We start from the raw sequence: 27,381 nt of genomic DNA, 5'->3' as shown, positions 1-27,381 counted from the left end.
GATCCACACCTTATGTGATAAAGACATTTGGCAATGGTACAAAAAGGGAATCGATTCCGAGATGCCGGAAAGGCTAAAAGGTAACTTCTTGGCTAGTCTACATATTCACAAACATTCTACTCTTCTGAAGCAGCAGCACCAGTAATAATTTCGACCAACTCTCCAGTAATGACGGCTTGACGGGTTCTGTTGAAAAGAATTTGGTATTTTGTGATCATGTCACCAGCGTTCTTCGAGGCGTTCTATGCAATATTAGCAGGTATACCAGTATTGAATTATTAGGACAACTCACATCCATGGCATTACGACGAGCAGATTGTTCGCAGGCGTGGCCTTCAGCGAGAGCCCAGAAAAGTGAGTTGGAGAGAGCATATTCACGGAGATTTGCAAGAACCTCGTCGTCAATTTCAAAAGCAGAGAAGTTGGCTGGAGAGTGTTAGCTTCCTCTTCTCCGTTGGATCCAAGTACCTACGGGAGTTGGCAATGGCCTCTTCAGAGAAAGCCTCGATTGGAGTAGCCTCGTAAGCGGTGGCATTGATGAATTTGTTGTAGACAATCTTGATAGATCCGTAGTCTGTTGGCAGCATGGAAATCTGGTCGGCGACAGCCTGAGCGTCCGAGAATGTAGGAATATCCTTTCCAACACCGGCAAAATTCAAAACGATGTTCTTTCCGTTTGATCGACCCAACTGAGCTTTGCACTTCTCGCCCAAAATAACAAGGTCGGCCTTTGGGTCGTTTGCAAGCATTCGGCGAACGCATTTCGACAATCCAGAGTGGATTCCACCACAGAGTCCCTTGTCGGAGCTGGCCACGACAATCAAGGTCTTCTTATCCTCTCCCTCCATTGCCTTGGTCTCGGCGTTCTCAAATACGGTATTCGATGTCTGTCCGTACTTTCGAGACTCAGTCATGGCACGTTGCGCTCGGGTGAGTTTCGTTGAGGCGACAATCTTCATTGTGTTTGTGATCTTCTCGATGTTACGAATGGACTTCAGTCGGTCCTCGATTTCACGAAGGGTAGCGAAGGTGGCGGCATTTGGTGCGACGGGCCTGTTCAGTCACGAAATTAGCACTTCTTCACTCTTGCGCGATGCATCTAAGATTCTCGGAAGCTTTGGAGTAGTGATCGAATGCTGTATGCTAGGAGGTTCGTACCGGGCAGACGACACCGCGCCAGCTCTCAAAGCCGGGCGTGCAGCTCTTGAAAGCATTATGGACGACAGGAAGAAGGATGCCGGACCAGGAGTTATCGGGGCTCAATTGACCACGGTTGTGTTGGAGATCAATTGATGCTGTTGATCGGGGTTAGTCGGCTTGAAGTTGCGAGGTCGAAATCGCTCAAGCTTCTCACGGTCACGTGGAAACTAAATCTCTTGCCAGATGGCAGCTAAAGTAGAAGCGGCGCTCCTTATTTACTTACAGCTTCAAGTGATTAGATCTTGATCAGCTAATTACTTCAGCTTCCACCATAAATCAAGGCGAACAACACCATAATTGAATTTTATCGACTTTTGACTGTCTCGTGACACGTTCTTAGCTTTTTCGCGACGTTAAGACAACACCTGAGGTAAGATATCAAAGTCTCATCGCTTCGAGCCTATCATACCTTTATTGCCGCTTTTCGCCCCCAAAATTCCGGACCTACGAAGGGCACTCAGTGAAAATCGTGGTCTTCCCACCCGAATCCCCCATTCAGACTTCCTCCCTTTGCATGTTCTTTCCACGTCTTATTTCTTTGCAACACAAGGTTTTTCAGTCATCCCGGGCAGTTGTCTCACACACAACACCTTTGCGGATTGTTTTACGCGCTCAGAGGTGAATATTTGTCCTTGCACTAGTGTAATTCGCGTCACATAAACCTCATCTGACAACTCTCAGCTTTTGCTCTCGTTTCATCTCCACGGAAAGCGCCATTCCCCAACGAAGACAACCTTTACCGTGGAATATGTCTGTAGACTCAGACGACGATATGCCTCTCGCGAGGACCAACGGCCGTGGTGAGTTACAACAGTCTTTCCAAACCTAGCTTGACAGCCTAAAGCCACAGTTCCCGAGCCTTTCGATGCATGTTCCAGACTCGAGCTTTGATCACTTCATCTTCAACCCCCATCTACAATGGAGACAAAACTCAGTACTAACCTTGCACTTATAGTCTCCGATGCCCACATCTCGAAGTCACTTGATAATGCCATGGACAAGGCTAGCGCAAAGGCAAAGGCTGCGCCTGCTGGAGTCTCTATTCGTAATGGCCCGATTATCGAAGACGAGATGGATGTGGATACAGCTGCAAATGGTACATCGAAGCGCAAATCGAGAGGGAGCACATCAAAACCTGTAAATTACAACGTTCAAGGGTCAGACAGTGATGAAGATGCAGTGCCATTGGTATGTTGATTGTCGTTGAATTTTTTGATGAATATCGAAGGATCAGAGTTAGATCTAATGGCTAACAAATGGATCAGGCAAAGCGTCAAAAGACCACCAAGAAGGCCGTGGATTCGGATTCGGATGATGAACCTCTATCAAAGAAAGCTGTACATTTGCCACCCAAGGCAACAGCAGCTGCCTTCGGTGAAGATTCATCTGATGACGATGAACCGCTCACCAACAAACTCGCAAATAAGAAAGCTGCGATTGAGAAGAAAGCTGCTAAGGAAGCTCAAGCAATTCGAGCCAAAGAAAAGAAGTCGGCAAAGAAACCCGCTGTAAAGGACGAATCCGATTCTGACGACGTGCCACTAAAAGGAAAGCGTCAGTCAAACGGTGTATCAGCTGTCAAAAAAGTAAATGGGACGGCAAAGAAGTCAAATGGTGTCAAAAAGGAAGAGTCAGATTCCGATGCGCCAATCGCAAAGAAGAAGGCAAATGGAAAAGCCAAAGCGGAGGCAAGTGCTCCAGCAAAGAAGGGCAAGAAGAAGGAAGCGAGCGAAGAAGTTGAAGAGGTCTACCGCTGGTGGGATGCTCCCAAGAAAGAGGACGACAGCATTAAATGGGAAACACTGGAGCATAACGGCGTTGTATTCCCGCCAGAGTATGAGCCGCTTCCTAAGAACGTCAAATTGTTATATGACGGAAAGCCTGTCACCCTCTCTGTGGAGGCCGAAGAAATTGCGAGCTTTTTTGGAGCTATGCTAAATTCAACGCACAATGTCGAGAACCCAACCTTCCAGAAGAACTTTTTCAATGATTTTACTGAGGAGATCAAGAAGACTGGGGGTGCCAAAGACCGAGAGGGCAACAAGATTGCGATCAAGGAGTTTGCAAAGCTTGACTTTAAGCCCATTTTCAACTACTACGACGCGAAGAATCAAGAGAAGAAAGCCAGATCTACTGCCGAGAAAAAAGCAGACAAAGCTGCTAAGGACGCTCTTGAAGCCCCTTATACTTTTTGCATGTGGGATGGTCGCAAAGAGCAAGTTGGTAATTTTAGAGTTGAACCTCCAGGGCTTTTCAGAGGTCGCGGGGAACATCCGAAGACTGGCAAAGTAAAGAAACGTGTCACTCCAGAACAGATCACCATCAACATCGGCGAGAACGCAACTGTCCCAACACCGCCAGAAGGTCATAAATGGAAATCCATACAGCATGATAACAAAGCAACATGGCTTGCGATGTGGCAAGAGAACATTAATGGTGCATACAAGTATGTCATGCTCGCTGCTAAGAGTTCTATCAAAGGCCAGAGCGATTACAAGAAGTTTGAGAAAGCGCGAGAACTGAAGAAGCACATCGACCGGATCAGAAAAGACTATACACGAGATCTGAAGGCTGAGCTGATGGCCGACCGACAACGCGCCACAGCTGTGTATCTCATCGATAAGTTCGCTCTTCGTGCTGGAAACGAAAAGGATGCAGAGAATGAGGCCGAAACCGTTGGCTGCTGTTCTTTGAAATATGAACACGTCACACTAAAACCCCCAAACACTGTCATTTTCGATTTCTTGGGTAAGGACAGTATTCGATTTTACGACGAGGTCACGGTCGACGAGCAAGTCTTCAAAAATCTAAAGATCTTCAAGAAGTCGCCAAAGAAAGACGGCGACGATATTTTCGACCGCTTGAATACCACACAACTCAACAAGCATCTCACGAATTATATGCCTGGTCTTAGTGCGAAGGTGTTCCGTACCTACAACGCTTCATACACCATGTCAACTCTCCTCAAAGAATTGAAAAAGACCAACCTTTCCATTCAAGAAAAAGTTAAACTATACAATGATTGTAACCGAAAGGTAGCTATTCTTTGCAATCACAAGCGTACTGTGGGCGCTGGTCACGAAGCTCAAATGGAGAAAATGGGCGACAAAGTAAGTATTTATCGGAGAAGCACGTTATTTGGTACTAACAATGTCTTTAGATTAAGGGAGCCAAGTATCAAAAATGGCGGACGAAGCAAATGATGCTTGACATTGACCCTAAGCAAAAGAAAAAGAAGGGAGCTGAGTACTTTGAGCTGGATGAAGACTTGGATCAGGAGTGGATCCTTGCACATCAGGCTTTCCTCGTTCAGGAGCAGCGTACCAAAATCGAGAAGAAGTTCGCCAAAGACAACGAAAAGCTTGTCGCCAATGGGGAGAAAGAGATGAAGGCCAAAGAGCTCCAACTAAGATTGGAAGTCGCTGACGAACTCGAGAAGAAATTCAAGAAAGAGAACAAAACTAAAAAAGTTGAAGCCGAAGGCAAAGGCCCTACCATTGAGAAGCTCGAAGCCCAGATTGAGAAACGAGACGCTCAGATCTCAAACATGATGCTCCAAGCGGAGGACCGAGAAGGCAACAAGGAGGTTGCTCTCGGTACAAGTAAAATCGTAAGTAACTCTCGCTTCCGCCCTCGTAGTATAGGCACTAACTGAGATAGAACTACATCGACCCACGCCTTACAGTTGTATTTTCAAAGAAATTCGACGTCCCCATTGAAAAGTTCTTCTCAAAAACGCTCCGAGAAAAATTTACCTGGGCTATCGAGTCGATCGATGAAGAAGATGATTGGGAATTCTAAGCCATCCGCCACAGTGTGCCATGGCTTTTAGCTTCCTCGCTATTCATGACTTGTTCATTTTGTGCTCTCAACGAAACAGAGAAAACGATATTTGTGGACGTGTTTTCCAGCCACCTCCACGGCGTTCATGCTTTCATCATCGCGCGTACCATACTTACAATTGTATCTTGTATTCCTTCGTTTTCAGCTTCACAAACGCATTGCATAGGTCAGGTTAGCGACGGCATCAGATATTACTCGGATTTGTGAGGAGGCGGTGGGGATATTCTTCAATCAGCGGATGCTCAATGAAATTCAAGTTTCTGCGTTGCAGACTCTTGAACTTGAGTGTCAGGAAACATACATTATTCATGAGCTACCTTACTATATCAGAGATAGAATAACGAAAGTTCGCTGCATCGATATAAAGTCATGGTTGCAAAGCCTGAACAAAGGGCTGAACTTAGTGAAATATAGAGCCATACTTAGCGAATAAAAATGAATGAATGAACGTAAGGAAGATTATATCGTATTTCAGCATTGGTGTATTTCCTTGCTCCATGCTTACACTATTGTATTTTCCTCATGTCATAAGTCAATATGTTTTTGGATCTCTCTTCGAAGCCTGCGGGATGGAGCACGTGCATTCGCTAACACTCAAAGAAGCATTTAGCTAGATCCCTGTCGATGTCAAGGTGCTTCCCTCATTTTGTGTATTATGACCTTCACAACCACAACCCGGCAATGAAGCCTATAGCACGGTCAATTAGAACCCGCCAGTTGGGCGGTTACGTCTGCCATAGTTGCACACGCAACTTGCGACGATCGAGACGTGGCTACGCTACCACTTCTCAACCCTCGACTCTAGAAATCTACGATGTCGTTTGCGTCGGTGGAGGACCCGCGGGGTTAAGTTTACTTGCTGCTTTGCGTATGTCGCCCTCTTCTTATTCCATCGATCAGATTTACATATCACGTTTTGATGCTAATACTACACTTCCAGGCGCAAATCCAATAACATCACCCCTCAAAGTCGCCCTCATCGAATCCCAATCCCTCGACCCAACACGCAAATTCTCACTCCCTTCCACTCAATACTCAAATCGCTGCTCTAGTCTTACACCTAAAAGTGTTGGTTTTCTACAGGATATCGGGGCTTGGGAACATGTCAAAAGGGAACGGGTATGCGGGTACAAGGGCATGAGGGTTTGGGATGGAGTAAGCGGTGCTAGTATTGATTTCTCCCCAGAAATCGGGGGAGCTGCAACTGAGGGAGGTGTGGTGGCGTATATGAACGAGAATCTGAATCTGACTCGAGCCTTGTTGGGGAGGCTTGATGAGCTGGGCGGTGTGGAGGTTTTGGAGGGCGAGAAGGTCACGGGGATTGGATTTGGAAATGATACTAGCACAGCGGATCTCTCATCTTGGCCGGTGGTTAAAACGTCTGGAGGAAGGGAGCTGGCCGCGAGGTTGTTGGTTGGTGCTGATGGAGGAAATAGTCCTGTGAGGACGTTTGCGGGGATTGACTCTCGCGGATGGGATTATGGAAGGGTGGGTGTGGTAGCTACGCTGCAGATGGAGGGTGAGGGTTGGGGTTGTGAGGAAGGAAAGATTGCGTATCAGAGATTCTTGCCTACGGGACCGGTGGCTTGTTTGCCTTTGCCTGGGAAGTTCTGTACGTTGGTTTGGAGCACGACTCCGGATCTCGCGGCGAAACTTAAGGCTTTGAGCGCGGAGGATTTTGTTTCGATGGTAAATGCGGCTTTTCGGTTGAGTGTTACGGATCTTAAGTATCTACATGATCTACCGAGTGGCCAGGAGGAGGAGGTGAGCTGGAGGGAGAACCACACACCATTCGAGCGGGAACATGTGCCTATGAAGGTCGTTGGCGTTCAAGAAGGAAGCATTGCATCATTCCCTTTAAAACTTCGACACGCAGACTCATATATCGGTCAGAGAGTCGCCTTGGTTGGGGACGCAGCACATACGGTCCATCCACTCGCCGGTCAAGGACTCAATCAAGGCCAAGGAGATGTCGAATCGCTCGCAAATACTATCGCATACTCGGTCGAACACGGTATGGATATCGGTGTGCGAATGAACCTCGAGAGATATGAGAGTGAGAGGTATGCGCAGAATAATATGTTGATGGGGGTGGTGGATAAGCTACATAAACTGTATGCGACGGAGAATCAACTTGTGGTTGGCGTTAGGAGTTTGGGGTTGAGAGCTGTGAATAGTCTTGATAGTGTTAAGGGGTTCTTTATGAGGCAGGCTAGTGGGCGAGGGGAGAAATTCTTGTGAGCTGTATGAATAGTGTATATAATCAACTGTACAATACTTGTTCGAGTTGTACTATTAGCTCACCGTCGTTTAATGATAATTTCCATTCTGGAGCTTCATGCTGAGATTCACGTGAAATTGCTGAGGGCATAAGAGGAGCTGTTCTTGAAACAGTATGGGATTTTCTGGCCAACTACCAGTCTCGCTAAACTACAAGATCAAGTAGGCCGAAATTTATTGTGTCGCCGAAGGGTATAGCCGCCCTCTGTGTGCTTGTAAGAAAATAACTCAACGCCTCGCTGAATGCACATCCCAAAAACTACGCTTGTACCCGTATCGTAGTATGCATATTCTTGCGCTCTAACTCCATGTATGTCCCCCATAAATATCCTACCTCCACCAATTCCATGATGGTAACCGGGCGTGGATTGAAACGTGACGTGACCAAATACGTCTACCCCGCGCTTCTAAACAGTATTATCATGGTAGTAAAAGTCGATGTCCCGCGGCCGTCTACGGTTGCTAGCCACGAACTGCTCGTCTCCCTCCGGTCGTTCGTTCTTGGTGTTTCCCGTCAACATGCTCTGCAGACTCATGCATATGCTCTCTACGTTCTGGACGGGTGACCAGCCCTGCTGGCCGAGGAGATCGAGACAGATTATACCGTTCGAGTAGATGTGGGGGTGCATTGGGACGGGTCGGTCCGCGGTGTTTAAGAATGTTACTTCTGGTGGTTCTACAGATGGGTATTAGCTTTTGCGCTCGGGGATGAGAATGGCGGACTGAGAAAAGGAATGCGCCGGGAATGGCCACGTACCTATGGGGTATGAGGGACTGAATTTAAACTTTAATCGAAAGGTTTTGTTCATGTAGATTGGGTTCGCGTCGAGAACTTGGATGTCGAGAAGCCATTCTTGGAAGCCCTCGGCGGTTACGAGTGTAATGCCTGGAGGCAGACTTCCATGTATCTGCGAGTACAAAGTCAGTCTCTGGTATGAAGGTGAATCAATGTAGAAGTATCTCGTACCTTGGCCAGTTCCTTTCCTAACCGTTTCGATGCGAATGCCATAATGTGCTGCCTTGCCGTATATCTCGTATCTGAAGGTGTGTCGAAGAAAAGCAACCGGTCAAAGCTCCGAGGTGTTTAAACTGATCAGATGACTTGATGGGTATTATGTGAGCGAGTGAATAGTCCTTTTCCTCACGGGTTGCTCGAGGTTGATTTCGAAGTCACTACCCACTTCGGTCAGTTGAATGACGGAGACAGGTAACTATGCGGCTGGGCAGGGTCTTATCCAAGCTCCAGTCGTTATCCTTACCGAGAAGTATGAAAGGGGAGTTGGGAAGGCAGAAAAAGCGGCAGCCAATATGGATAATAACTATGAATGAGCTTTCCTTTTGCCTCGCCACCTGGTGCGAATAACTGTAATTATCAAACTGAGTTGAATTTTGAAATACAGACGAGAAACTTTCTTACTTATGGTACATACTCAAATTTATATATTTAATAGAAGCATGTGTTTTGATGCCAACTCTGGAGTACTTCACATGCTTTGGTTCCTAAAATAGCCTTTGGCACGCTGCTTTCTCTCGTCTTCTTTACCAGTTTCCTGGCTCAGAATTGGGCATTTGAATGATTGAACCTCACCAATGTGTAATGGTATAAAATGTCCATAGCGGCCTAATCTATTTCACAGCTAATCTACAGAATGTGGCTCATTATCCAAATTCTCGGTCAGGTACAATTAATTGTTGCTGTCTCAAGCCCCTTCAAAAGTGCTGAGCCACACAAAGGAACCCCGCGCCGCAAACAACCCCATTGAACTGCGGCTGACGGACAGAAAGTGACCTAAATAAGGCAGATCCTGAGTAGCTGCAACTCTGTGTGAAAAGGAATATCTCTCTTATTTGCCTTCTTTCATTCATCAACTCTCGAGTTCTCATTCATCTGCGTTTTCTCTGCACACACATTCGCATACTTCCACCAAAAGCTCGTACGCAGCTCCAATCACCCCTCACTGCAACCCCTCCTCGTCCCTGCCTCATCCATCGGTTTCAGCCCCACCAAACAACCGCTTTGATTCTTACTGAGTACCCGCGCAACTGGCATCATTGACTTCGACTACGACAAACTAAATCCCCGGATTCCTGACATCCGCGTTTCCTCGCTGAGGAAAGAACGTAGCGTCAACATCTTCTGCGCACTGCAGATTGCTGGCAGTCACGATGAGTTGTAAGTCACCAGTACCCAAGCCATACCCAACATCCTCTCGGCCAGCCTGCTCCTGTTGTGGCAGAGCAGAAGATGCCGTAATTCCTAAAATCCACCTGAATGTTTTCCCTCTTTTTCACATTGTTAAACCTGTTTCTCTGCATTATGCTGACCGTGTCAACTTTGATCGATAATTCAGTCTCTAATATGCTCAACAAGTTTCATGGACAACCCGATAGCTATGATAAGAAGTATGCTTCCAATCAAGCATGAAAATTGCATGCTAACCGCTCAGTAGGTCTAAGTATCGATTTGGACGAACGTTGGGAGCCGGTACATATGGTATTGTGCGCGAGGCTGATGGGCCAACCGGAAAGGTTGCTGTGAAGATTATCCTTAAGAAGAATGTCAAAGGCAATGAGCAGATGGTCTATGATGAACTCGAGATGTTGCAGCGGATGAAACACCCTCACATCGTCAAGTTTGTGGATTGGTTCGAGTCAAGGGTATGATAATGAAGGGCTGCTGGAATATGCGACAGAAGCTTACTGGCGTGGCAGGATAAATACTACATCGTGACACAACTGGCTACTGGAGGAGAACTCTTCGACCGTATCTGCGAGCAAGGACGATTTACAGAAAAGGATGCCTCACAAACAATTCGACAGGTGATAGAGGCGGTTGACTACTTACACGACAATAATGTCGTTCACAGAGGTAGGATTCAAGGTTCATCTAAAACGTACAGAGCTAACCTTGAGCAGATTTAAAACCAGAAAACTTGCTTTACCTTACCACCAACCCTAAATCTGATCTTGTATTGGCTGATTTTGGTATCGCTAAAATGCTCGACTCAAAAGATGAAGTACTCACGACTATGGCTGGATCTTTCGGATATGCGGCTCCAGAAGTCATGCTAAAGAGAGGCCATGGAAAACCAGTTGATATGTGGTCGCTGGGAGTCATTACGTACACTCTACTCTGCGGATATTCCCCTTTCAGAAGTGAGAATCTTCAGGATCTTATCGACGAATGCAGTAGTGGCAAGGTCGTTTTCCACGAGAGATACTGGAAGGATGTTAGCGCAGACGCAAAGGACTTTATTGGACATTTACTCCAGCCAGATGCCGAAGACAGATCTTCTAGCAAAGTAAGTGGATTCGCTAGAGAGTATTTTGCGATCTGAAACTGACTAGAATACAGGAAGCATTGAAGCATCCATGGCTCAGCGGAGAGAATGCAACAGACCACAATTTGCTTCCAGAGATCAAAGCGTACATGGCAAAGGCTCGTCTTCGTCGTGGTATCGAAATCGTCAAACTCGCAAACCGTATCGAAGCACTTAAGATGCAAGAAGACGAGGAGGACGATGTACCCGGACAAGCCGACCTACCATCAAATCCAAAAGCCGCTGCTCAAAGCGCGTTATCTGGAGCAGATGCCGGACATGGTAGTCCATCTAGAGCCTCCTCCTCGTCATCGACCGATCCTCCGAAGAAGAGTTTAAGTAAAATTGCAAAGGGTGCCATCTTCCGAGAAGTTGTGCTAGCCAAAGTTCGGGAGATGAAGCAAGCCGAAGATGCCGCGAAAATGGAACAAGAAGCTCAAGAAAAGGCTGCTAAAGGGAAATGATAAACGTTGGTATGATTGGGCTCGATTACGTGGACTGGGTATGATGGGGTTTTGGGAATGCCATGTCGATACCCGCATTTCGTTGTTTTCTTCATAGCCTTCCTTAGTTTTTAGGCATATTTCAATGGTTTCATTGTCAAAAATGGTACACTGACCCCGAGTGAAGGAGCAGATTCCGCGAATTGAAATTGGATTGATGAGGAATGTGCACTATTGTCTGAGTTGTAGTGCCAAAGCGAAGTGTCTGAACGTCATAAGTTATATTTGGATCAACGTCCGCCATGACTCGACTAGTAGGTGTCAGCCACTAGCAACGACTTGTAGGAGATTAACTCATCACGCAGAGTCAGCCACGAAACGAGACGACGCTCGAACAAGTAAACGGTCAATTTGCAAGCCAATAGTTTATTTTTAAATTGTATTTTTGATTTGTTTTGGTTTTTGTATAGTGCTAAAAGTTGCCTTGCCTTATTCGGGAACATAGGTCTTTTTACATGGATGCGCGTGTGATTATCGCGTACAACGTCCTGACAATTTCATAAGCCCCGACTCCGATTTCATTTCCCTTCCTCCTGTTCCGTCCATATATGCACGTCGTGATAAAATAAACAATAAGATATATAAAAAGGAAACTCGTTAGGGCGGTAGTTATGTTGGAGATGATACGCTAAGGACTTGTAATATGTATGTATGTGAAGGAAGGAAGGAAATATGGACATGAATGTAGTGAGTGTGAATTTCTGGCCTGCGAAAATTCGGTGGGGGTGTGGTGATGTGTAGATGGGTGATGGGTAGAGGGGAGGCATTCAGTGATGCCATCCACCATCATCCAACTCAGCAATCGCTCGGTCGCATAGGTCTTGGTACCGTACGGCATTGAAGCGAGGACGTAGCCAATTCCGCTGTTTAAGCCGCTGGATGCGTGATGTGAGGGTATGTGAGCTCGACGTTGTTTCGGGCGTCAGACCCAGACCTAGAGCGAGTGTTGCTGTTGGCTGTGTCGCCGTTGTAGGTGAGGTTGGAGATGTACTTGGAGATTGCGAGAATAGATCTGGGCCATTGGAGCGGCGGGCGCGACGGATGGTGCTTAGTGTGTGGATTTGAGCCGTCGTCGAGGCGGCGTGGTATTCGAGTTGGGATTTTAGGGATGTGAGATGCGATTTGTAGCGTGCTAGGGCTCGGGCGGAGATGTGTGAGGGTGACGGGGAGGGCAATGGGTAGGTTGGAGAAGGGGGCGGGTTGTAGGTGGTGAGTGCTGCGTAGTTTTGGGGGATGATGGTTGGGGAGAGGGTGTCGTGGGTTGGTGGTGAGGGGAAACGGGCGAGCAGGTCTTCGGCGGTCATGATGCCGCCGTTTTGGGAGTCGGGGATGGTGGGCTCAGAGGTGAGAAGGAAGGAGACTCTTTTTTTGTTTGTTCTTAGTGGTGCTGGTTTGAGGATTGAGGAGGTGGAGTTTTGGCGTTTGAGTTCTGGGGTGTCGGTGCTGGTTGGGGAGTCGAGTATTGAAGAGGCGACTGAGGAGTTGCTAGTTTCTGAGAATACTGATTCCACGCTTGACCGGATGGATGAGGACATGCTTGAGTGTGATTTGTGACTTGAAGCGTGGATGATATCTGGGTTGGTTGCGAAAGCTGCAAATTCCATGTATGATTGAGCTTTCCGGTAATAGGTGAGTGACTCCTGGAGCAGGGGTAACTTCAATGAAGAGTTGTTGTGAAGTGAGCGCGCTGTTAACTCCAAAGAGGAAGCAGCAAAGAAACACAGATAGATTGAGTAAAGAGGATGTACTCGATACTATTTTGATGTTAGAAAAATAAACTCATACTAGGATATATCAACTTACCGGATCTCTGATGGTTTCTAAAATCTGCTTACAGCGTGCCGAGCACTGCCTGTACTGTTGCTTATAATACAAAGTCTTGACTTCCTCCATGACTTTTAACCACTCACTAGCAGTATAAGGGACAATGGTAAGATCAGTAACTGGACCTGGGCGTCGACGGGGGCGTGATGTCGATTTTGAAGGAAGAGGAAGAGTAGGTGATTCTGCTCGAGGTATCGGATCCGGATTCCAGCGACATATCTGGGAATTCTGCGTCTGAGGCGCCGTCGCCTTTAAGAAAAGGGGTATCAACTGATCCATCTTGTTCGTGGGGCTCACGTCTAGAAACATTGCTGTAGTGCAAACTTGGGTCCTAAACACCAGCTCGCGCTCCTAGTGCGCGCCGGACCGCTTGGTGGAGCGGAAGAAATGGAAAGTCTGGAGTAATTTGGCTAGTCGAGACGCTCAAGCTTGAATGCTACTGTTGAAGGTGGGATACGAGATCGAATTAGGATTATGTATGGCGTACGCGTCTTTTGAAGCTATGATATGTTGATTTGACTTCTTTCCACTAGGTGAGCCACAACGGAATTATGAAGATTCGACTGGAATATCGACAGACGAACACAATGAACAATAGCAACAAACAGACAACGAGAAGAATAATGCCCGAGCACCCCTCATGATTATATACAGTCCACGACCAGCCGTGAGCAACCGTGCATCTTCTTCAATCTGCGCTCTGCAGAGGCCGGGAGCTCAAGATGCTGGCCGCGACGATGAGCGACTTTGCTTACCCCAGAATCGTCGACAGGGAGATTTCATGATGATGCAGCGCGAGTTCCCCTGGTTTTCTTCGTTACCAAAGTTGGGACCCGGCCGGGGTTTATAGACTCTCCCTCGATCGCATAGTGGTGCTCATTTCGAGACATTTGCAGCAGGTCATGAGAAACATTCGTCCCATCCAGCGCGAGGTGCCAGTTGAAACGAAACCGGCGCACGAACGATGGGCACTTTTGGGTCAGGGGGCGACGCTGCGGGTGCCCAGGTGGTGCATCTCTGCGTGAAGCGCGCTGCAGCAACAGGGGCCATTTGACAGTCGCTTTGACCTTTGAACCCTGCCCTCCTCACCGTCTCAAGCTTCAGATGTCAAAGAGTTTCAATTGTGTGATCAGATGTGATGCTTTTCTCCGAGTGTTTCTCATGTTTCTGCTGTGGCAACCGTTCGTGAGCCATGTTTGCTCCGTTTTGCTGCGAACTGCCCTATGAACCTGCGCAGCGACCCAGTGTTCGTCGGGAGGATGGTGAGGCCAGAGCTCCCAACCCCTGATCTTCGCTGCAAGCCGGCACTCACATCGAACAACACCGTCTGAGATTTCTCAACCTGGGCCCATCACAAACTCTGATCACAGCTTGGCTCTGCTGTAGTCGAGTAGGTTAGGTCGGCATAGGCACAGAGGGGGCGCGAATGCGACCGAGGGGTTGAGGGGTGATTGTGTTATCGCGGATATCGAACTAATCGAGGGGCAGATGCAGCACTTTCGGAATCTGGATGGAAGAGTGGCGCTCAGAATCCATCTACTCGACAGCTAGTTAACGGTTTAAAGCACAACTCACCCGATTCTAGCAGCTAATTGAACTTGCAAATGCAGTCTTTTCAGTAGACAATTTTCATTGGACGAAATCTAGCAATTCCAACAAATAAACTTTACTGTAATTCCACTACATTATGCTAACTAGTGCGTGCTCATCAGCGACATGGGAGGAACTAATGTACAACGATCGTAGTATGACTGTAGTACGCATTAATCTCTATAAATCTTCTAGTCTTTTGAAGAATCTCTTCATCGCGTATCCGTTTTACCGAGATAGATAATCAATCGTTCGTTATGCGTCAAAGCTACTGACCCAACGGCAATGTCGACATAAATGATCAAGAATTCCCCGATGACTTATTTGTAGATCATAGTGACCAGGAATGCGATCAAAATAGCCATTTCGATCCCACAAGACGATGCATAAATGTTCATCTCATGATCTACCAGGAAACCGATTTGTGTGTTCCGATTTGGGCCACTACCCCTGACGCTTATGATCATGCAATTCTTCATGTGTCGACATAAAAGCTCCTATTTGTATGATTCGCATCTCGTATGATTGATTATGAAGCAGGAATAGCGCCTATAGTCTCTTGCGAGTGTAGTGACTCTTCAGCTGGCTTCTCGGTATCGGGCACAGCATCATCACTAACCGGCTTCGCCGATTCAGTCGTTGCCGCTGATGCACTTTCTGCGTCGGGAGTCTCTGCTGACCCGGATGCAGCTATTGCTGCCACTTCTGGCTCACCACGGATTCCACCAACGACTCTCAATCCCTCAGCCTGCTTGACCATCTCATCAAGCTTCGACTTACGGGAGATACGAGTCCGGACTTCCGAAACCAAATCTTTCAAATCTACCAACACGCCCTCTTTCTCTGGGTGGCCATCTCGGAGACCCATCTCCTTGATCTTAACTTTTCCTGCAGCCATCTCATCCTCGCCAATAACGACGCATAGTGGGCAGCCATTCTTTTCTGCGGCATTGAATTGATTTGGTAGCTTGGGCTTGACTTTGTAAAGAAATTCCGTCTTCGAGTAATGTTAGATGAAATCATGATAGTAGTGTCTTCAAATGAGCTTACCTTGATTCCTGCTTCCCAAAGCGTTGTGCAGATAGAAAGTCTCTCTTTAAGTAATCCCGTAAAACCCTTACCACCAAATGCCATCACGAAGACTTCCGTCTCATTATTGCGTACTTGCTCAGCGTTGTCCTCAGCCATTCGTGCCTTGGTGACAGAAAAAATTCTATCAACGCCAAAAGATATGCCCACACATGGAATTTGTGTCTTACCCGAGAACATGCCAACAAGATTATCATATCGACCTCCTGCGGCAACACTGCCAACGCCAACACTTGGATCTGAAGAGCGGTCTTCATCGAAATCGACGGCACTCTTCCCGCTAGATGGCTTCTTCGATGGTTTTGGCGGAGCTGCAGGCGCAACCGAGACAGTTGCTAGAGGTTCTGAATTTGGCGCAGAGCCCTCTGTGACAATCTCATAGATAACTCCGGTATAATAGTCGAGTCCACGCGCTAAGCTCAAATCGAAAGAAACATTCTCCAAAGCATCGAACGCCTCTAGGTATGTAAATAAAAGGTCCATATCCGCCAACCCAGCCTTCATAGACTCATTAGCCATAAGTTTCTCGTCTGCTTGCAGCTTTGCTAGGAGATCCTTTTGCCCCTTTTGCACCACATATTCGCCAATCTTATCCGCAACTTCTTCCGCAAGTCCCTTTTCCTCGGTCATTTCTTTGCGCACCTCTGCCCATGGAAGCTTGTCTAGCTTATCAACCGCTGAAGAAATCGTCCTAATCTTATCACTTGGTACACCGCAAACTTCGAATATACCATCTAGAATTTTCCTGTGGTTGAGTTTGATGGTATACCGCCCTCTCCATCCTAGACCTTCAAAAACTTCAGTCACGATTCTGACTATCTCTGCATCTGGAAGCATGGGATCGTAGACTCCAGCAATATCGAAGTCGCATTGGTAGAATTCTCTCATGCGGCCTTTGGTCATCGCTGGTTGATCTCGTCTGTAAACCTTGGCGATGTGGTATCTCTTAATTGTTTGACAGTCTCTATTCATAGCCAGCCACCGCGCGAATGGTACTGTCAAGTCATAACGTAAAGAACAAATCTCCCCACCCTGATCGGCGAGGTCGTAAATAAGTTTGCTATCTTCGCCGTATTTGCCTGAAAGGATCTCCTTCAACTCAAACACTGGGGTATCAATTGTAACTGCTCCGTGACGTTTAAAGACATCGGTGATCGTTGAGAAAATCTTGTCTCGAATAACCATGTCTTTTCCCTCCCCTAATTACATGTCAGCTGCTGATTACCGCGAAAAAAACAACTAATTTCCTACAATCCTTGGTTCCCTTCGGAGTCTTCAACTCGAATCTCGTCGCCTTCTTTTTCTCTGCCTTGGTAACCATGGTGTCGTTCGGGTCGTCCTCAATGACCCTGTACCCCGATACTGTTCTCGATAATTTAGGGCAACTCGAAAATGAAGCCTTTGCCTGTGGCAGTGACCTGAATGAGCTGGGATATGAGATTGATCGTTGTGATCTCGCAGATCTGAGTATTTGTATGCGGAAGGTCTTCATCCACAAATAATCCAACTGGAAGAATTTAGTGGCTTCTGTGGGTTAATTCAAAAAATGGTTTCTGAGTCATTGGTTGGCAGATGCGGATGCGCTCATCGCAAGGCTGTAATATTTTTGCATCAAGTCGGATGCAGTCATGCCTCAGGCATCAACTTACAGCCTTCACCCAATGTTTCGTCAATCCCGACCGCTCTCTCATTCTCGCTCATCCATGCAGAGCTCAACAGCTCAGCATGGCTCCCAGTGCTGTTTTCGATACGGACCAGATCAAGGACAAGGCGAGGAAAGATCTTCTTTACTTGCTAGAGGGCGTAAGTAAGGACGGCCATCTGACACTTTTGATTTTAGCGGTCACTGACAATATCCCACTTAGGTTCCTGGAAAGAAAAACCTGGTCATTGAGAAAGCTTTGGCTGGTCCAATAGGCATATTTGTCAAGTTCTCGACATTGCAGGATTATGGTGTTGATAAAGTTTTTCTATTGGAAAATGGAAATGCAGACGTCAGTCAGCAAAATGTTGTCTTCATTGCAAGGGGAGAGTGTGCAAAGCATGCTCAATCTATAGCTGGTATGTTTATGTCTCGTCCTCTCCATTCCTCAAAAATCTGAAAAATGATTTATGGGCTCTTAAAGTAGAGGGTGTGGCTGTATTTCTTCCACTCTACATCTTCAGTCTTGAGCCCAAGATAAACTTTTCTTGCAATTGCTAACATTGCCGCTCACATCATCTCTGTATGTGGACGGTGCTGCCAATACAAGCTAACACATGTCAGATCATATTAAGCGTATGCAACGAGAATCGCAGACTGCACATGAGTTTTCAATATTCTGGGTGCCTCGGCGGACACTTGTCTCTGAGAAGATCCTCGAGGAAGCGGGTGTACTTGGCGATGCGAGCATTTCAGAGTTTCCTCTCTACTTTTTACCTCTTGAAAAAGATGTATTGTCCCTTGAATTAGACGACTCATTCTCCGACCTCTACCTTCGAAAGGATCCTACTCCAACTTATATCTTGGCACGTGCGTTGATGTTAGTGCAACAGAAACATGGCCTTTTCCCTAGAATTACCGGCAAAGGCGATAATGCAAAGAAGCTCGCGGACCTGCTTGCGCGCATGCGACAAGAACTGATCGCCGGCGAAGACACGAGTGAAGGCAACAAGCTGGGGCTCACTCCAAGTACAACAATCGAAAGTCTGATTGTGATTGATCGCGAAGTGGACTATGCTACGCCACTACTTACTCAATTGACATATGAGGGGTTGATAGATGAGACTGTAGGCATTGCGAACAATCAAGCCGATGTAGATTCTTCAGTAGTAGGCGCGGCACCACAGCCAGCACCAGGATCTTCAAAGACTGTAGGGGCAGCACAAGCACAAGGGAAGAAGAGGAAAATTGCCCTCGATTCTTCTGATAAGCTGTATCACCAGTTGAGAGATACCAACTTTGCCATCGTGGGAACCTTGTTGAACAAGGTGGCTAGACGACTCAAAACCGACTACGAAAGTAGACACGGGCAAAAAGCACGGCCGAGCTGCGGGACTTTGTAAACAAACTTCCTGGCTACCAAGCTGAACAGCAAAGTCTTAAGATCCATACGGGACTTGCTGAGGAAATTATGAGGCATACACGGACTGAGCAGTTTAGCAGATTGCTAGAGGTGCAACAAAACCTAGCAGCCGGTGCGGATCCTTCTTCTCAGCACGAAGCCATCGAGGAGCTCATTGCTCGAGACGCTCCAATTTCCGAGGTTTTGCGCATCCTCTGTCTTGAATCATGTATCGCTGGTGGTATAAAACCCCGAGAGCTGGAAAATTTCAAGAAGATGATTTTGCAAGCGTATGGCTACCAGCACATCCTAACTCTCGACGCCCTCGAGAAACTGCAGTTACTTTTGTCGCGAACCTCCCCAATGGCTACAATGATTCCAATATCCTCGAGTGTGGCAACGACAGGCACGAAAACGAATTATACATATTTGCGCAAAGCTCTTAGGTTGATTGTGGATGAGGTCAACGAACATGATCCGAATGATATCGCTTATGTGTATAGTGGATATGCGCCACTGTCGATACGACTTGTGCAATGTATTTTGCAGAAGCAGTACCTCGCATCCATTACCCGGGGTGGCAGCGCGAATAATACGGCTAGCGTAGCGACAGGCGGTCCCTCTCAGGGATGGAAAGGCTTTGAGGAGGCTATAAAGCACGTTCGCGGGCAGACTTTCGACGAGGTGCAAAAGGGCGAGGACAAGGCGGTTAAAGCGAGAGCACTGTTGACGGGCAGTGGCGAAAAAAAGACCGTCTTCGTTGTTCTTTTAGGAGGGATTACATCTACAGAGATCGCTGCTCTGCGATTCATTGCGAAAAAGGAAGAAGGTTGGTCAAGTCTTGTGCTTCTGCTCGTAACCATACGCTAACCGTTGATCTTCACAGCCCGGAAACAGATCATCATCTGCACAACTTCCATTATTAGCGGAAGCAGAATCATGGATGTAGCAATTGAAAAGGGTAGCCTGGGGAAAAGTAATACTACATAGCTTGAGGCACATGTAAAATAGTCCAGTTATGCAAAAGGTGCTAGCCAGAAGGATTTGCCTTGCTAAGAGGCCATCATCATAATGTAATAAATAGATGTAAACTTTGCGAAAGATTCTTGTGATAATGTGATATTTTCATGGTACTCGCAATGTTGGCATCCGTTGGAACTTGACGTCGGAAGAAGCTCATGGCGATCGCCAATTAGCTAGAACACGTGATGTGCTTTGGTCGCATTTCACCTCGAACGGAGCATCTTAGCAAAGCGTATCTTGAGCATTATTCTATACATTACCATCCTTCAACGCAGCCTTACGATCCCTTCAAACCCTCCACACCGTTAATATAGCGAGACCACTGGCTTGAGTCTATGGAACTGGATGTGGGCTATTCGGAATATAGAAGGATAACATCGGATGCGACAGGTGAGACCACTCCACGTGGTGGCACGTATGTCTATGTAAAGTTGGCTAAACGATAGCTAACCTGATCGTCTTGGATCATTAGGGTCGGATACATCAATGCTTCGATGATAGTGAGGGTAGTGGTTCCGTTATCTTTACATGACTTGGAATGGGAAATTCGAGTAGCCTGTCTGACCCCTCCACCGAACAAGTCAAACCATATATCTCTCAACAGTCACTCGAAGTCGTAGGAAACAGAAAAACTCTTATATGGCGGCATCAATGGATTCTCATATGTCTCAACACGATGATTTGAGTCTGATGGGCCTACAAGAGCTGGACTCACATCTCTCAATATTCGAGTCGAATCTTGGCCGAGACTCGTCTACCCCAGGTGCCACGTCCAATTCTGCTTACGGAGAATCCATCTCAACGGTTGACAATCCATCTACAACGATCTTCGTTGAATCACCAAAGAAAGCCTGGGTTGGAAAAAGCGTGTCTATTAGTTCTCACGATGGCAAAGTCTTACATAAAAGGTCCGTTCTCCACATTGTTAATATCATCCCTTGTGTTATCGCTCGCTCCTTCCACGCGATGTTTGTAAACGATATCACCAATTATGAAAACGATTATCATTGTGCCCAATTAACTTGGATACTCTCTATGTAGAACCGAGCTTCACTCAAAGTCTTCATTGGGTGGCAATATCCACTTAAAGCCAGAAAGTGCCCGCGACTCCATGGCTTCTTCAATGAACACAGACCTTGACGACGCTTCATCGGCCCTTTCATCCATCTCGAGTATCTCGACATCTCCGAACGGATTTGAAACCGGTTCAAAGGAGTCTACAAATGGTGCTTTTATGTTAGGGAGACATCACCAGACATATAACGTTCGTCCTAAAGCCTCAATACCAACGGATATATCTATAGCAGAGTACGCAAGACAATGTATATCTGCTGCTGAATCGTCACGCCTCAACCCCTACAGCATGCATCCTGAGGAACATGCTATGTTACGCCATCATCTTACCCACCAGCAAGTTACGATTTATCTCAATATCCGCAATGGAATCCTAAGATTATGGACGAGGAACCCCATCATCGGCGTCATGCGAGATGAAGCTGTTGGATGTGCTAGAGATCCTAGGTGGTTTGATGTCGCTAGCTTGTGTCATGAGTGGTTAGTACGACGTGGTTACATCAATTATGGCTGTCTCGAGCATCGACAACCTATTGTTGACAAGAGGAAGCATCGTACCGGCAAGCGAAAGAGAAAGACAATTGCGGTCATTGGAGCCGGCATGTCTGGACTTGGCTGTGCCAGGCAAATTGAAGGTCTAATCTCGGAATATCAAAGTCGCTTCCAAGAAATGGACGAAGATCCACCACACGTAATTGTAATAGAAGGCCGAGATAGGATCGGGGGGAGGGTCTATTCCCGAGCCTTCGATACGAAACCTTCGTATCCAACGCTGAGTTATGGTAGCCGACACACAGCAGAAATGGGCGGCATGATCATCACCGGGTTCGATCGTGGAAATCCATTGAACATCATTGTTAGGGGTCAGTTAGCATTGCCTTACCACGCATTAAGGCCAGACACGACTATATACGACGCTACCGGGAAGCCTGTGGACAATAATCGAGACCAATATGCTGAGAAGTTGTTTAATTACATATTGGATCGAGTTAGTGAGTATAAATTCAAGCAACCAGTGTCGCCAACCGTGGATGGAGACAAGGATCTATTAGACTCCGGCCGAGAGTCGACAGTAGAAGGGTTTAAGACAATCGCGGAGGTTGAGGACTCACCTGAGCCAGTACTCAGTGGTTCCAAAAACAACTCTCGGAAAAGCTCCAAAGCACCTTCGCCGGCTACTGAGGTCCAGCTGATTCCTGTGGCATCAGACCGCTTGACAGGAAGAGCACACCTCGAGCTTGGAGTTCCGGCAGTACATACGGCAGCTTATAAGGCACGTGAAATTGGTTGGCTCCTGCGGCCTGGCGTTGGCATCGAGAATGACTTAGATCTTGAGAATGCAGTTAATTCAAAATATGCTACTCTAGGCTCAGTTTTCGATGAAGCGATTCGACAGTACACTAGGATCGTCGACTTCACGCCTCTTGATCTTCGGCTCATCAATTGGCATGTGGCAAACTTGGAATACAGTAATGCAATCACTTGTAATAAGCTGAGTTTAGGAGGCTGGGATCTTGATGCTGGAAATGAATGGGAGGGTAAACATACCATGGTAGTTGGGGGGTACCAGCAGGTCCCAAGAGGACTTCTCAAATCCCCTCAACCTTTGAATGTGCGACGAAGCAGTAAGGTAAAAACCGTTGTATATGACCCGGATACCTCCGCATCAGCCTCGAAGATTCATTGCGAAGACGGAAGTATCATTGAAGCCGATTACATTGTGTCATCGATACCATTGGGCGTCCTAAAACGCCAAAGCATAGACTTCCAACCCCCTTTGCCAGAATGGAAAACTGGTGCAATTCAACGCATCGGTTATGGGGTTTTGAACAAGGTGGTGCTGGTGTACAGTGAGGCCTTCTGGGACGAAAGCAGAGATATCTTTGGCACTCTTCGGAACCCCCAAGATCGATTTAGTTTGGATCAAACGCACTATTTCTCTCAGAGAGGTCGCTTCTTCCAATGGTTCAATTGCAGCAAGACAACCGGACTCCCAACTCTGCTTGCTCTAATGGCGGGCGATGCAGCGTTTGAGACTGAGAAAGCCGATGATGGCGCAATAGTTGCGGAAGCTACATCTGTATTGAAGACTGTGTTCGGGCCGCATGTACCTATGCCGTTGGAAGCAGTTGTCACACGCTGGGGCTTAGATGAATTCTCTCGGGGTAGCTACTCATACACAGGTCCAAATTTCCAACCTCAAGATTACGAGGTTATGGCTCGACCTATCGGCAACCTGTTTTTCGCGGGAGAGCATACCTGTGGCACTCACCCAGCAACTGTCCATGGTGCATACATCTCTGGACTAAGAGCGGCTTCAGAGGTATTAGATGCCATGATCGGGCCAATAAAAATACCTGAACCCTTAGTTCTTCCAAAAGATTCTGCGTCGAAACGAAAGTCTGAAGTTTTGCAGAGCGCTAAAGACCCCAGAGAGACACGCCTCGAAGCTTATCAGATAGAGATGTGGAACGAAATTTTGCCCAAGTTTGGGGACCGCCCATGGAAACCGGAGAACAAATATGCCAATCCATATCATATGTACAGCAAAGATAATTGGAATGAGGCCAAGCGCCGGTGCGAGGAAGGTCGAAGACCTGGCAAAGGCAAACCTATACAAAATGAGGTTAAGAAAATGGCGGCAAAGATGTGGAAAGAAGCTTCAGAAGAAGAAAAGAAGCCGTATAATCAGAGAGCAAACGAGCAGAAAGCTGCTCATGCTGCCGCAATGGCAGAGTTCGCTGTCAAGTCTGCGGCCTGGGATACTGAGGTCGCGGCTTTCAAAGCGCAATATGAAAAGGAACATCCATTTACTCCTGGGCCAGAAGAGGCATCTGATACACCAACACGGAAACAAAGACGAGCGAAACTTGTGAGCGGATATGCAGAGGCGTCCTCTGACGTCGAGATATAGTGCATCTGGAGTTTGGCATTGTAAACTTTTTTGGGAAAGCATTGGAGTCTCCGGTCAACAGGGATGCATACCTCGGAGCATGGTTTCTTGTATTGTAACGTATATGGCATAGCTATTTAATCGACTATGACTTCTTAATTCGAATAAATGATCTACTCTCTAATTGTATCTTCAACCATAATGCCGTGAATCTATATTAACCAGTTGTTTTACGGTGGAGTTGCAAGTTGATGATATCTGGGTCTCATTCGCTTGTTGCGGCCTCCCATCTCAACCCCTCGAGCCCATCGCACCCCTCCATCGTCGGGCTAACAACAAACGGCCTCGCAACTCCAACCACAACGCCCATCATCTTAAGAACCACAGCAAGATGGCAGAACCAGACCAATTTGATAGTGCTCTGTAGGTCTAGCTTCTGTTTTTGTCTTTTGCCTAGTGGGGAATAACAAGCTTACGCACGCCATCAGTGACCTCCTCCGCCGTCTAGATCCTAAACATACTACGACGCACTTGAACTCGCTCATCTCCCTCGTACCATCCTTGACGGAAGACCTTCTTTCCTCTGTAGATCAGCCACTTACGATCGCTCGGTGCCGGAAAACAGGTCGCGATTACCTCCTCTGCGATTACAACCGTGACGGGGACAGCTACCGGTCTCCCTGGTCGGGCGAATTCGAAACACCTTCGGGAGGCACTGGAGCTGGCGGCGCCGACGATCTGGGCAACAATGAAGGTGCGGGTGATGGCGCGGTTCCGAGCGAGAGAGTGAGAAAGATGGAGGTCAGAGCAAATGAGGCATTCGATGTTTATAGAGAGCTATATTATGAGGGTGGTGTGAGCAGTGTGTATTTCTGGAATCTGGACGACGGATTTGCGGGAGTTGTCCTGTTAAAGAAAGGTAATGCTAAGTCGCGCACTCTTGTGAATATGGCACATTGCTAATATTTTGGGACAGTCGCAACACCATCAGGGAAGAGTGAAGGAACATGGGACTCAATCCACGTCTTCGAAGCCGTCGATCGCGCCCGTACCGCCCACTACAAACTCACATCCACGGTTATCTTACATCTCTCCACAAACAGCGAACCTCTCGGTGACATGGATCTTTCCGGAAACATGACACGTCAAATCGAATCTGATCTCCCGGTTGATGATGATACCAGCCATATTGCGAATATTGGAAAGCTTGTTGAGGACATGGAGTTGAAGATGAGGAATTTGTTGCAAGAGGTGTACTTTGGAAAGGCGAAGGATGTGGTAGGCGATTTGAGAAGTATCGCTCCGTTGACAGAAGCCAATAGGGATAAGGCTACGCATCAGGAGATGATCAACTCTATGAAGCGGTGATGTGCTTCAAGCGTAAAAGAATGAGAAACGAGAGGCAAAACGAGACTGACGTTTTTGCATTCTGAAGCTGCTCTTATTCCAGTCATCCTCGAGTTCGGATTCCATAGCTGTTTTCATGTCCTTCACAGTTGTTTGGCGTTCAGATTAATTATTTCACAGGTAAGTGGTATCTAAGCTAGATTATGTGTCAAAATGTCTTAGTGGATATTTGCGACCAGAACATTTGCGTAGCATAGCTATGATTGCAATTCGCTGTCCACACAATGAAGTATTGTACAAATGTTACCATATTTTTGCGGAACTTCAAGATCATCTCGGTATGCTTGAAACTCTAAGATATTGCTATTCTAACTACCAGACAATGCAAAATTCTACGCAGCAAATATAAGAAATTCCTGTCAATACTCTGAAACAATCTATTCTTTAAGATCCTCCTCTACATCCGACTTATTTTCAGAGTTTTTCTCGTTGTCTTTACGCATCTTTACATATTCTTGCTCCCTTCTTTTCCTCCAACCTGGTCCCAGTTTGTTAACATGTTCAAACCATTCGGCCACTGCTATTTCGGCGTTCGCCTTTCCTTTTCCCCTCAAGATATTACCTTCACTATCTAAGTCCTGTGTTCTCACCCATAGGGAAATATAACGCCCTCTTCCAGACCTTCCGGTTTTACTGTCGTCTGGCGAAATTGGATATTCATCCCACAGTGGCACGCGCTTATACTTGGCAAACATAGTGTCCAACTCTTCAGTGTGGTAATCTATAATATCACTGCTGTCAATGATATCGACGTTGCCTGGGATCTCCTGTGACTGCTCTGTTGACTTGTTTTCCCCAAGTTCATTGGGTTTCTCTGTGACAGACTCTTTGGTCTCCTTTTTCTCGTGAGCTGCCGGAATCTCGCGATAGTCCGCATCTTGTGCGACCCAATCATAGCCGATGACAGCACTAGGCCATATGCCATCAGCTATCCACTGACCCATGTATTTGTACACAGGATCAAGATTTAGCAGAATGGTCGAATCGTTGGTCAGAGAGAAAGCATCGGGATCGTCAACCACTTCGGCTCCAATGTACGTTGTCAGGAACTTTTTATCAAGTTTTGAATAGCAAGGATCTTGGAAGTATAAAGGGAGACGTTTGTCACATTCTGTTGCCGTTAGCTCGAAAATTACATAACTGACACCAAAATTGGTGTACTGAAAATGGGAGGTGATCAAATGAAACATACCTCCGAGTGTCGTTGCGACAAGGATTGCGTCCAGGATATCATATACCATCGTAGGTGGCATCCAACGGTCTCCTTTCACGTACGCTGCTCGGTGTAGGCTTCCAACTCCGACAACAACAACCTTGGAAAAGACTTTTCCCGAATCTCTGAGATTCTGGATACCCGTCGAGAACTCTTTGTAATGAACAGTCTCTGCGTACTGTTTGCGGTTCCTTTCAAATTCTTCTATTAGGTGCTCCATGCTCTTACGGACATAGGCCTCAAAGTGTACGTGGTACGGCTGGGGTGGCTCTGAATATTGGAAGCCGCTCATGGTGTCCATTATATCAGTCGTCCAATGGTCTCTATTAATTACAACTCTATTTGTGTTATTGGACAATACTCTGGCAAGGATTGGAACACGTACTCATAATACTTGTCAATGTTTTTGTAATATTCATTATGAAATTTCAAACTAGCATTCCAAGTTTCCGCATCTTCATATTTCTCGATTACTTTGTCGTTGAAAGAAATGGTAAAGATACCGCTTTCTTGGTCATAGGCAGCTGAGAAACCCATGATGATAATCTGGATGATGAAAATTTAAAAGCAGGAAGAGATCTTGTTGTAGTTGTAGAAAGTTGCAACTCAAGTCGAGATCAAGAAGTTGGTTTAGGCTGACTCTAGGCAGTCACTACCAACTTCAAACACAAACATAAAATGAACCAACAAGTTAAATTGGAGAAAGATGGAACTTTTGGTTCCTTCGTGGGAACAGTAAACAGACAGAAATTTTCTTCTTCAGATTATTAATGAGGTCAATTTGACGTCGTTTCTTATTGTCATGAGGCTCATTAACAAAATTACATCCCGCAAGTCACAATGTTCGAGTATCGGATCGTGCTGTTGGTTGGCTGTGATTCTGACCAATAAACAAAGTACCCTAGGAAGCCCATGAACACTAATCAAAAATTTGAGCGTCTGAAAAAATAGAATCACTTACTTTCTCCCTCTACTAGATGTCATCTGCAACCTGGATATTGCCTTCTGGCGTCTCGAATTCTCAGAAAAATATTCTGTGTTGATGGTAAAAACCTCCCAAAGCCTTGGAACAAATCTT

At 46.7% G+C, this 27,381-nt stretch overlaps 11 protein-coding genes across 11 annotated transcripts; 6 read left to right on the top strand and 5 right to left on the bottom strand.

The window, feature by feature from the left end:
* Positions 1–116: 116 nt before the first annotated feature.
* On the bottom strand, positions 117–1,214 carry GLAREA_00814 (ATP synthase (F1-ATPase), gamma subunit; the record flags this gene model as incomplete). The annotated part of the gene is made up of 4 exons (XM_008085572.1): positions 117–242; positions 293–426; positions 473–1,053; positions 1,159–1,214. The coding sequence occupies 4 exons, from the start codon at positions 1,212–1,214 to the stop codon at positions 117–119; spliced, it is 897 nt and encodes a 298-aa protein (XP_008083763.1).
* A 734-nt stretch (positions 1,215–1,948) lies between these two features.
* GLAREA_00813 (Eukaryotic DNA topoisomerase I, N-terminal DNA-binding fragment) lies at positions 1,949–5,001 on the top strand (the record flags this gene model as incomplete). Its single annotated transcript, XM_008085571.1, has 5 exons — positions 1,949–2,000; positions 2,156–2,388; positions 2,466–4,310; positions 4,361–4,810; positions 4,861–5,001. The coding sequence occupies 5 exons, from the start codon at positions 1,949–1,951 to the stop codon at positions 4,999–5,001; spliced, it is 2,721 nt and encodes a 906-aa protein (XP_008083762.1).
* Positions 5,002–5,724: 723 nt separating this feature from the next.
* GLAREA_00812 (FAD/NAD(P)-binding protein) lies at positions 5,725–7,284 on the top strand (the record flags this gene model as incomplete). The annotated part of the gene is made up of 2 exons (XM_008085570.1): positions 5,725–5,911; positions 5,984–7,284. 2 exons carry the CDS (start codon positions 5,725–5,727, stop codon positions 7,282–7,284), a joined length of 1,488 nt encoding a protein of 495 aa, XP_008083761.1.
* A 446-nt stretch (positions 7,285–7,730) lies between these two features.
* GLAREA_00811 (UBC-like protein) lies at positions 7,731–8,332 on the bottom strand (the record flags this gene model as incomplete). Its single annotated transcript, XM_008085569.1, has 3 exons — positions 7,731–7,999; positions 8,081–8,231; positions 8,291–8,332. 3 exons carry the CDS (start codon positions 8,330–8,332, stop codon positions 7,731–7,733), a joined length of 462 nt encoding a protein of 153 aa, XP_008083760.1.
* Positions 8,333–9,682: 1,350 nt separating this feature from the next.
* Positions 9,683–11,107, top strand: GLAREA_00810 (Protein kinase-like (PK-like); the record flags this gene model as incomplete). The annotated part of the gene is made up of 5 exons (XM_008085568.1): positions 9,683–9,726; positions 9,774–9,981; positions 10,036–10,192; positions 10,240–10,625; positions 10,679–11,107. 5 exons carry the CDS (start codon positions 9,683–9,685, stop codon positions 11,105–11,107), a joined length of 1,224 nt encoding a protein of 407 aa, XP_008083759.1.
* An 806-nt stretch (positions 11,108–11,913) lies between these two features.
* Positions 11,914–13,249, bottom strand: GLAREA_00809 (uncharacterized protein; the record flags this gene model as incomplete). The annotated part of the gene is made up of 2 exons (XM_008085567.1): positions 11,914–12,900; positions 12,950–13,249. 2 exons carry the CDS (start codon positions 13,247–13,249, stop codon positions 11,914–11,916), a joined length of 1,287 nt encoding a protein of 428 aa, XP_008083758.1.
* A 1,840-nt stretch (positions 13,250–15,089) lies between these two features.
* Positions 15,090–16,970, bottom strand: GLAREA_00808 (Class II aaRS and biotin synthetase; the record flags this gene model as incomplete). The annotated part of the gene is made up of 3 exons (XM_008085566.1): positions 15,090–15,557; positions 15,611–16,848; positions 16,901–16,970. 3 exons carry the CDS (start codon positions 16,968–16,970, stop codon positions 15,090–15,092), a joined length of 1,776 nt encoding a protein of 591 aa, XP_008083757.1.
* Positions 16,971–17,374: 404 nt separating this feature from the next.
* On the top strand, positions 17,375–19,683 carry GLAREA_00807 (Sec1/munc18-like (SM) protein; the record flags this gene model as incomplete). The annotated part of the gene is made up of 5 exons (XM_008085565.1): positions 17,375–17,452; positions 17,515–17,710; positions 17,916–18,598; positions 18,655–19,522; positions 19,580–19,683. 5 exons carry the CDS (start codon positions 17,375–17,377, stop codon positions 19,681–19,683), a joined length of 1,929 nt encoding a protein of 642 aa, XP_008083756.1.
* Positions 19,684–20,367: 684 nt separating this feature from the next.
* GLAREA_00806 (FAD/NAD(P)-binding protein) lies at positions 20,368–23,704 on the top strand (the record flags this gene model as incomplete). Its single annotated transcript, XM_008085564.1, has 2 exons — positions 20,368–20,624; positions 20,758–23,704. The coding sequence occupies 2 exons, from the start codon at positions 20,368–20,370 to the stop codon at positions 23,702–23,704; spliced, it is 3,204 nt and encodes a 1,067-aa protein (XP_008083755.1).
* Positions 23,705–24,074: 370 nt separating this feature from the next.
* On the top strand, positions 24,075–25,051 carry GLAREA_00805 (Subunits of heterodimeric actin filament capping protein Capz; the record flags this gene model as incomplete). Its single annotated transcript, XM_008085563.1, has 3 exons — positions 24,075–24,106; positions 24,172–24,602; positions 24,660–25,051. 3 exons carry the CDS (start codon positions 24,075–24,077, stop codon positions 25,049–25,051), a joined length of 855 nt encoding a protein of 284 aa, XP_008083754.1.
* Positions 25,052–25,467: 416 nt separating this feature from the next.
* On the bottom strand, positions 25,468–26,840 carry GLAREA_00804 (uncharacterized protein; the record flags this gene model as incomplete). The annotated part of the gene is made up of 3 exons (XM_008085562.1): positions 25,468–26,201; positions 26,283–26,626; positions 26,689–26,840. The coding sequence occupies 3 exons, from the start codon at positions 26,838–26,840 to the stop codon at positions 25,468–25,470; spliced, it is 1,230 nt and encodes a 409-aa protein (XP_008083753.1).
* Positions 26,841–27,381: the final 541 nt, after the last annotated feature.

This window comes from Glarea lozoyensis (assembly GCF_000409485.1).
Source record: "Glarea lozoyensis ATCC 20868 chromosome Unknown GLAREA3, whole genome shotgun sequence".
Lineage (NCBI taxonomy): Eukaryota > Fungi > Ascomycota > Leotiomycetes > Helotiales > Helotiaceae > Glarea > Glarea lozoyensis.
This window is presented reverse-complemented; position numbering and strand designations above follow the sequence as displayed.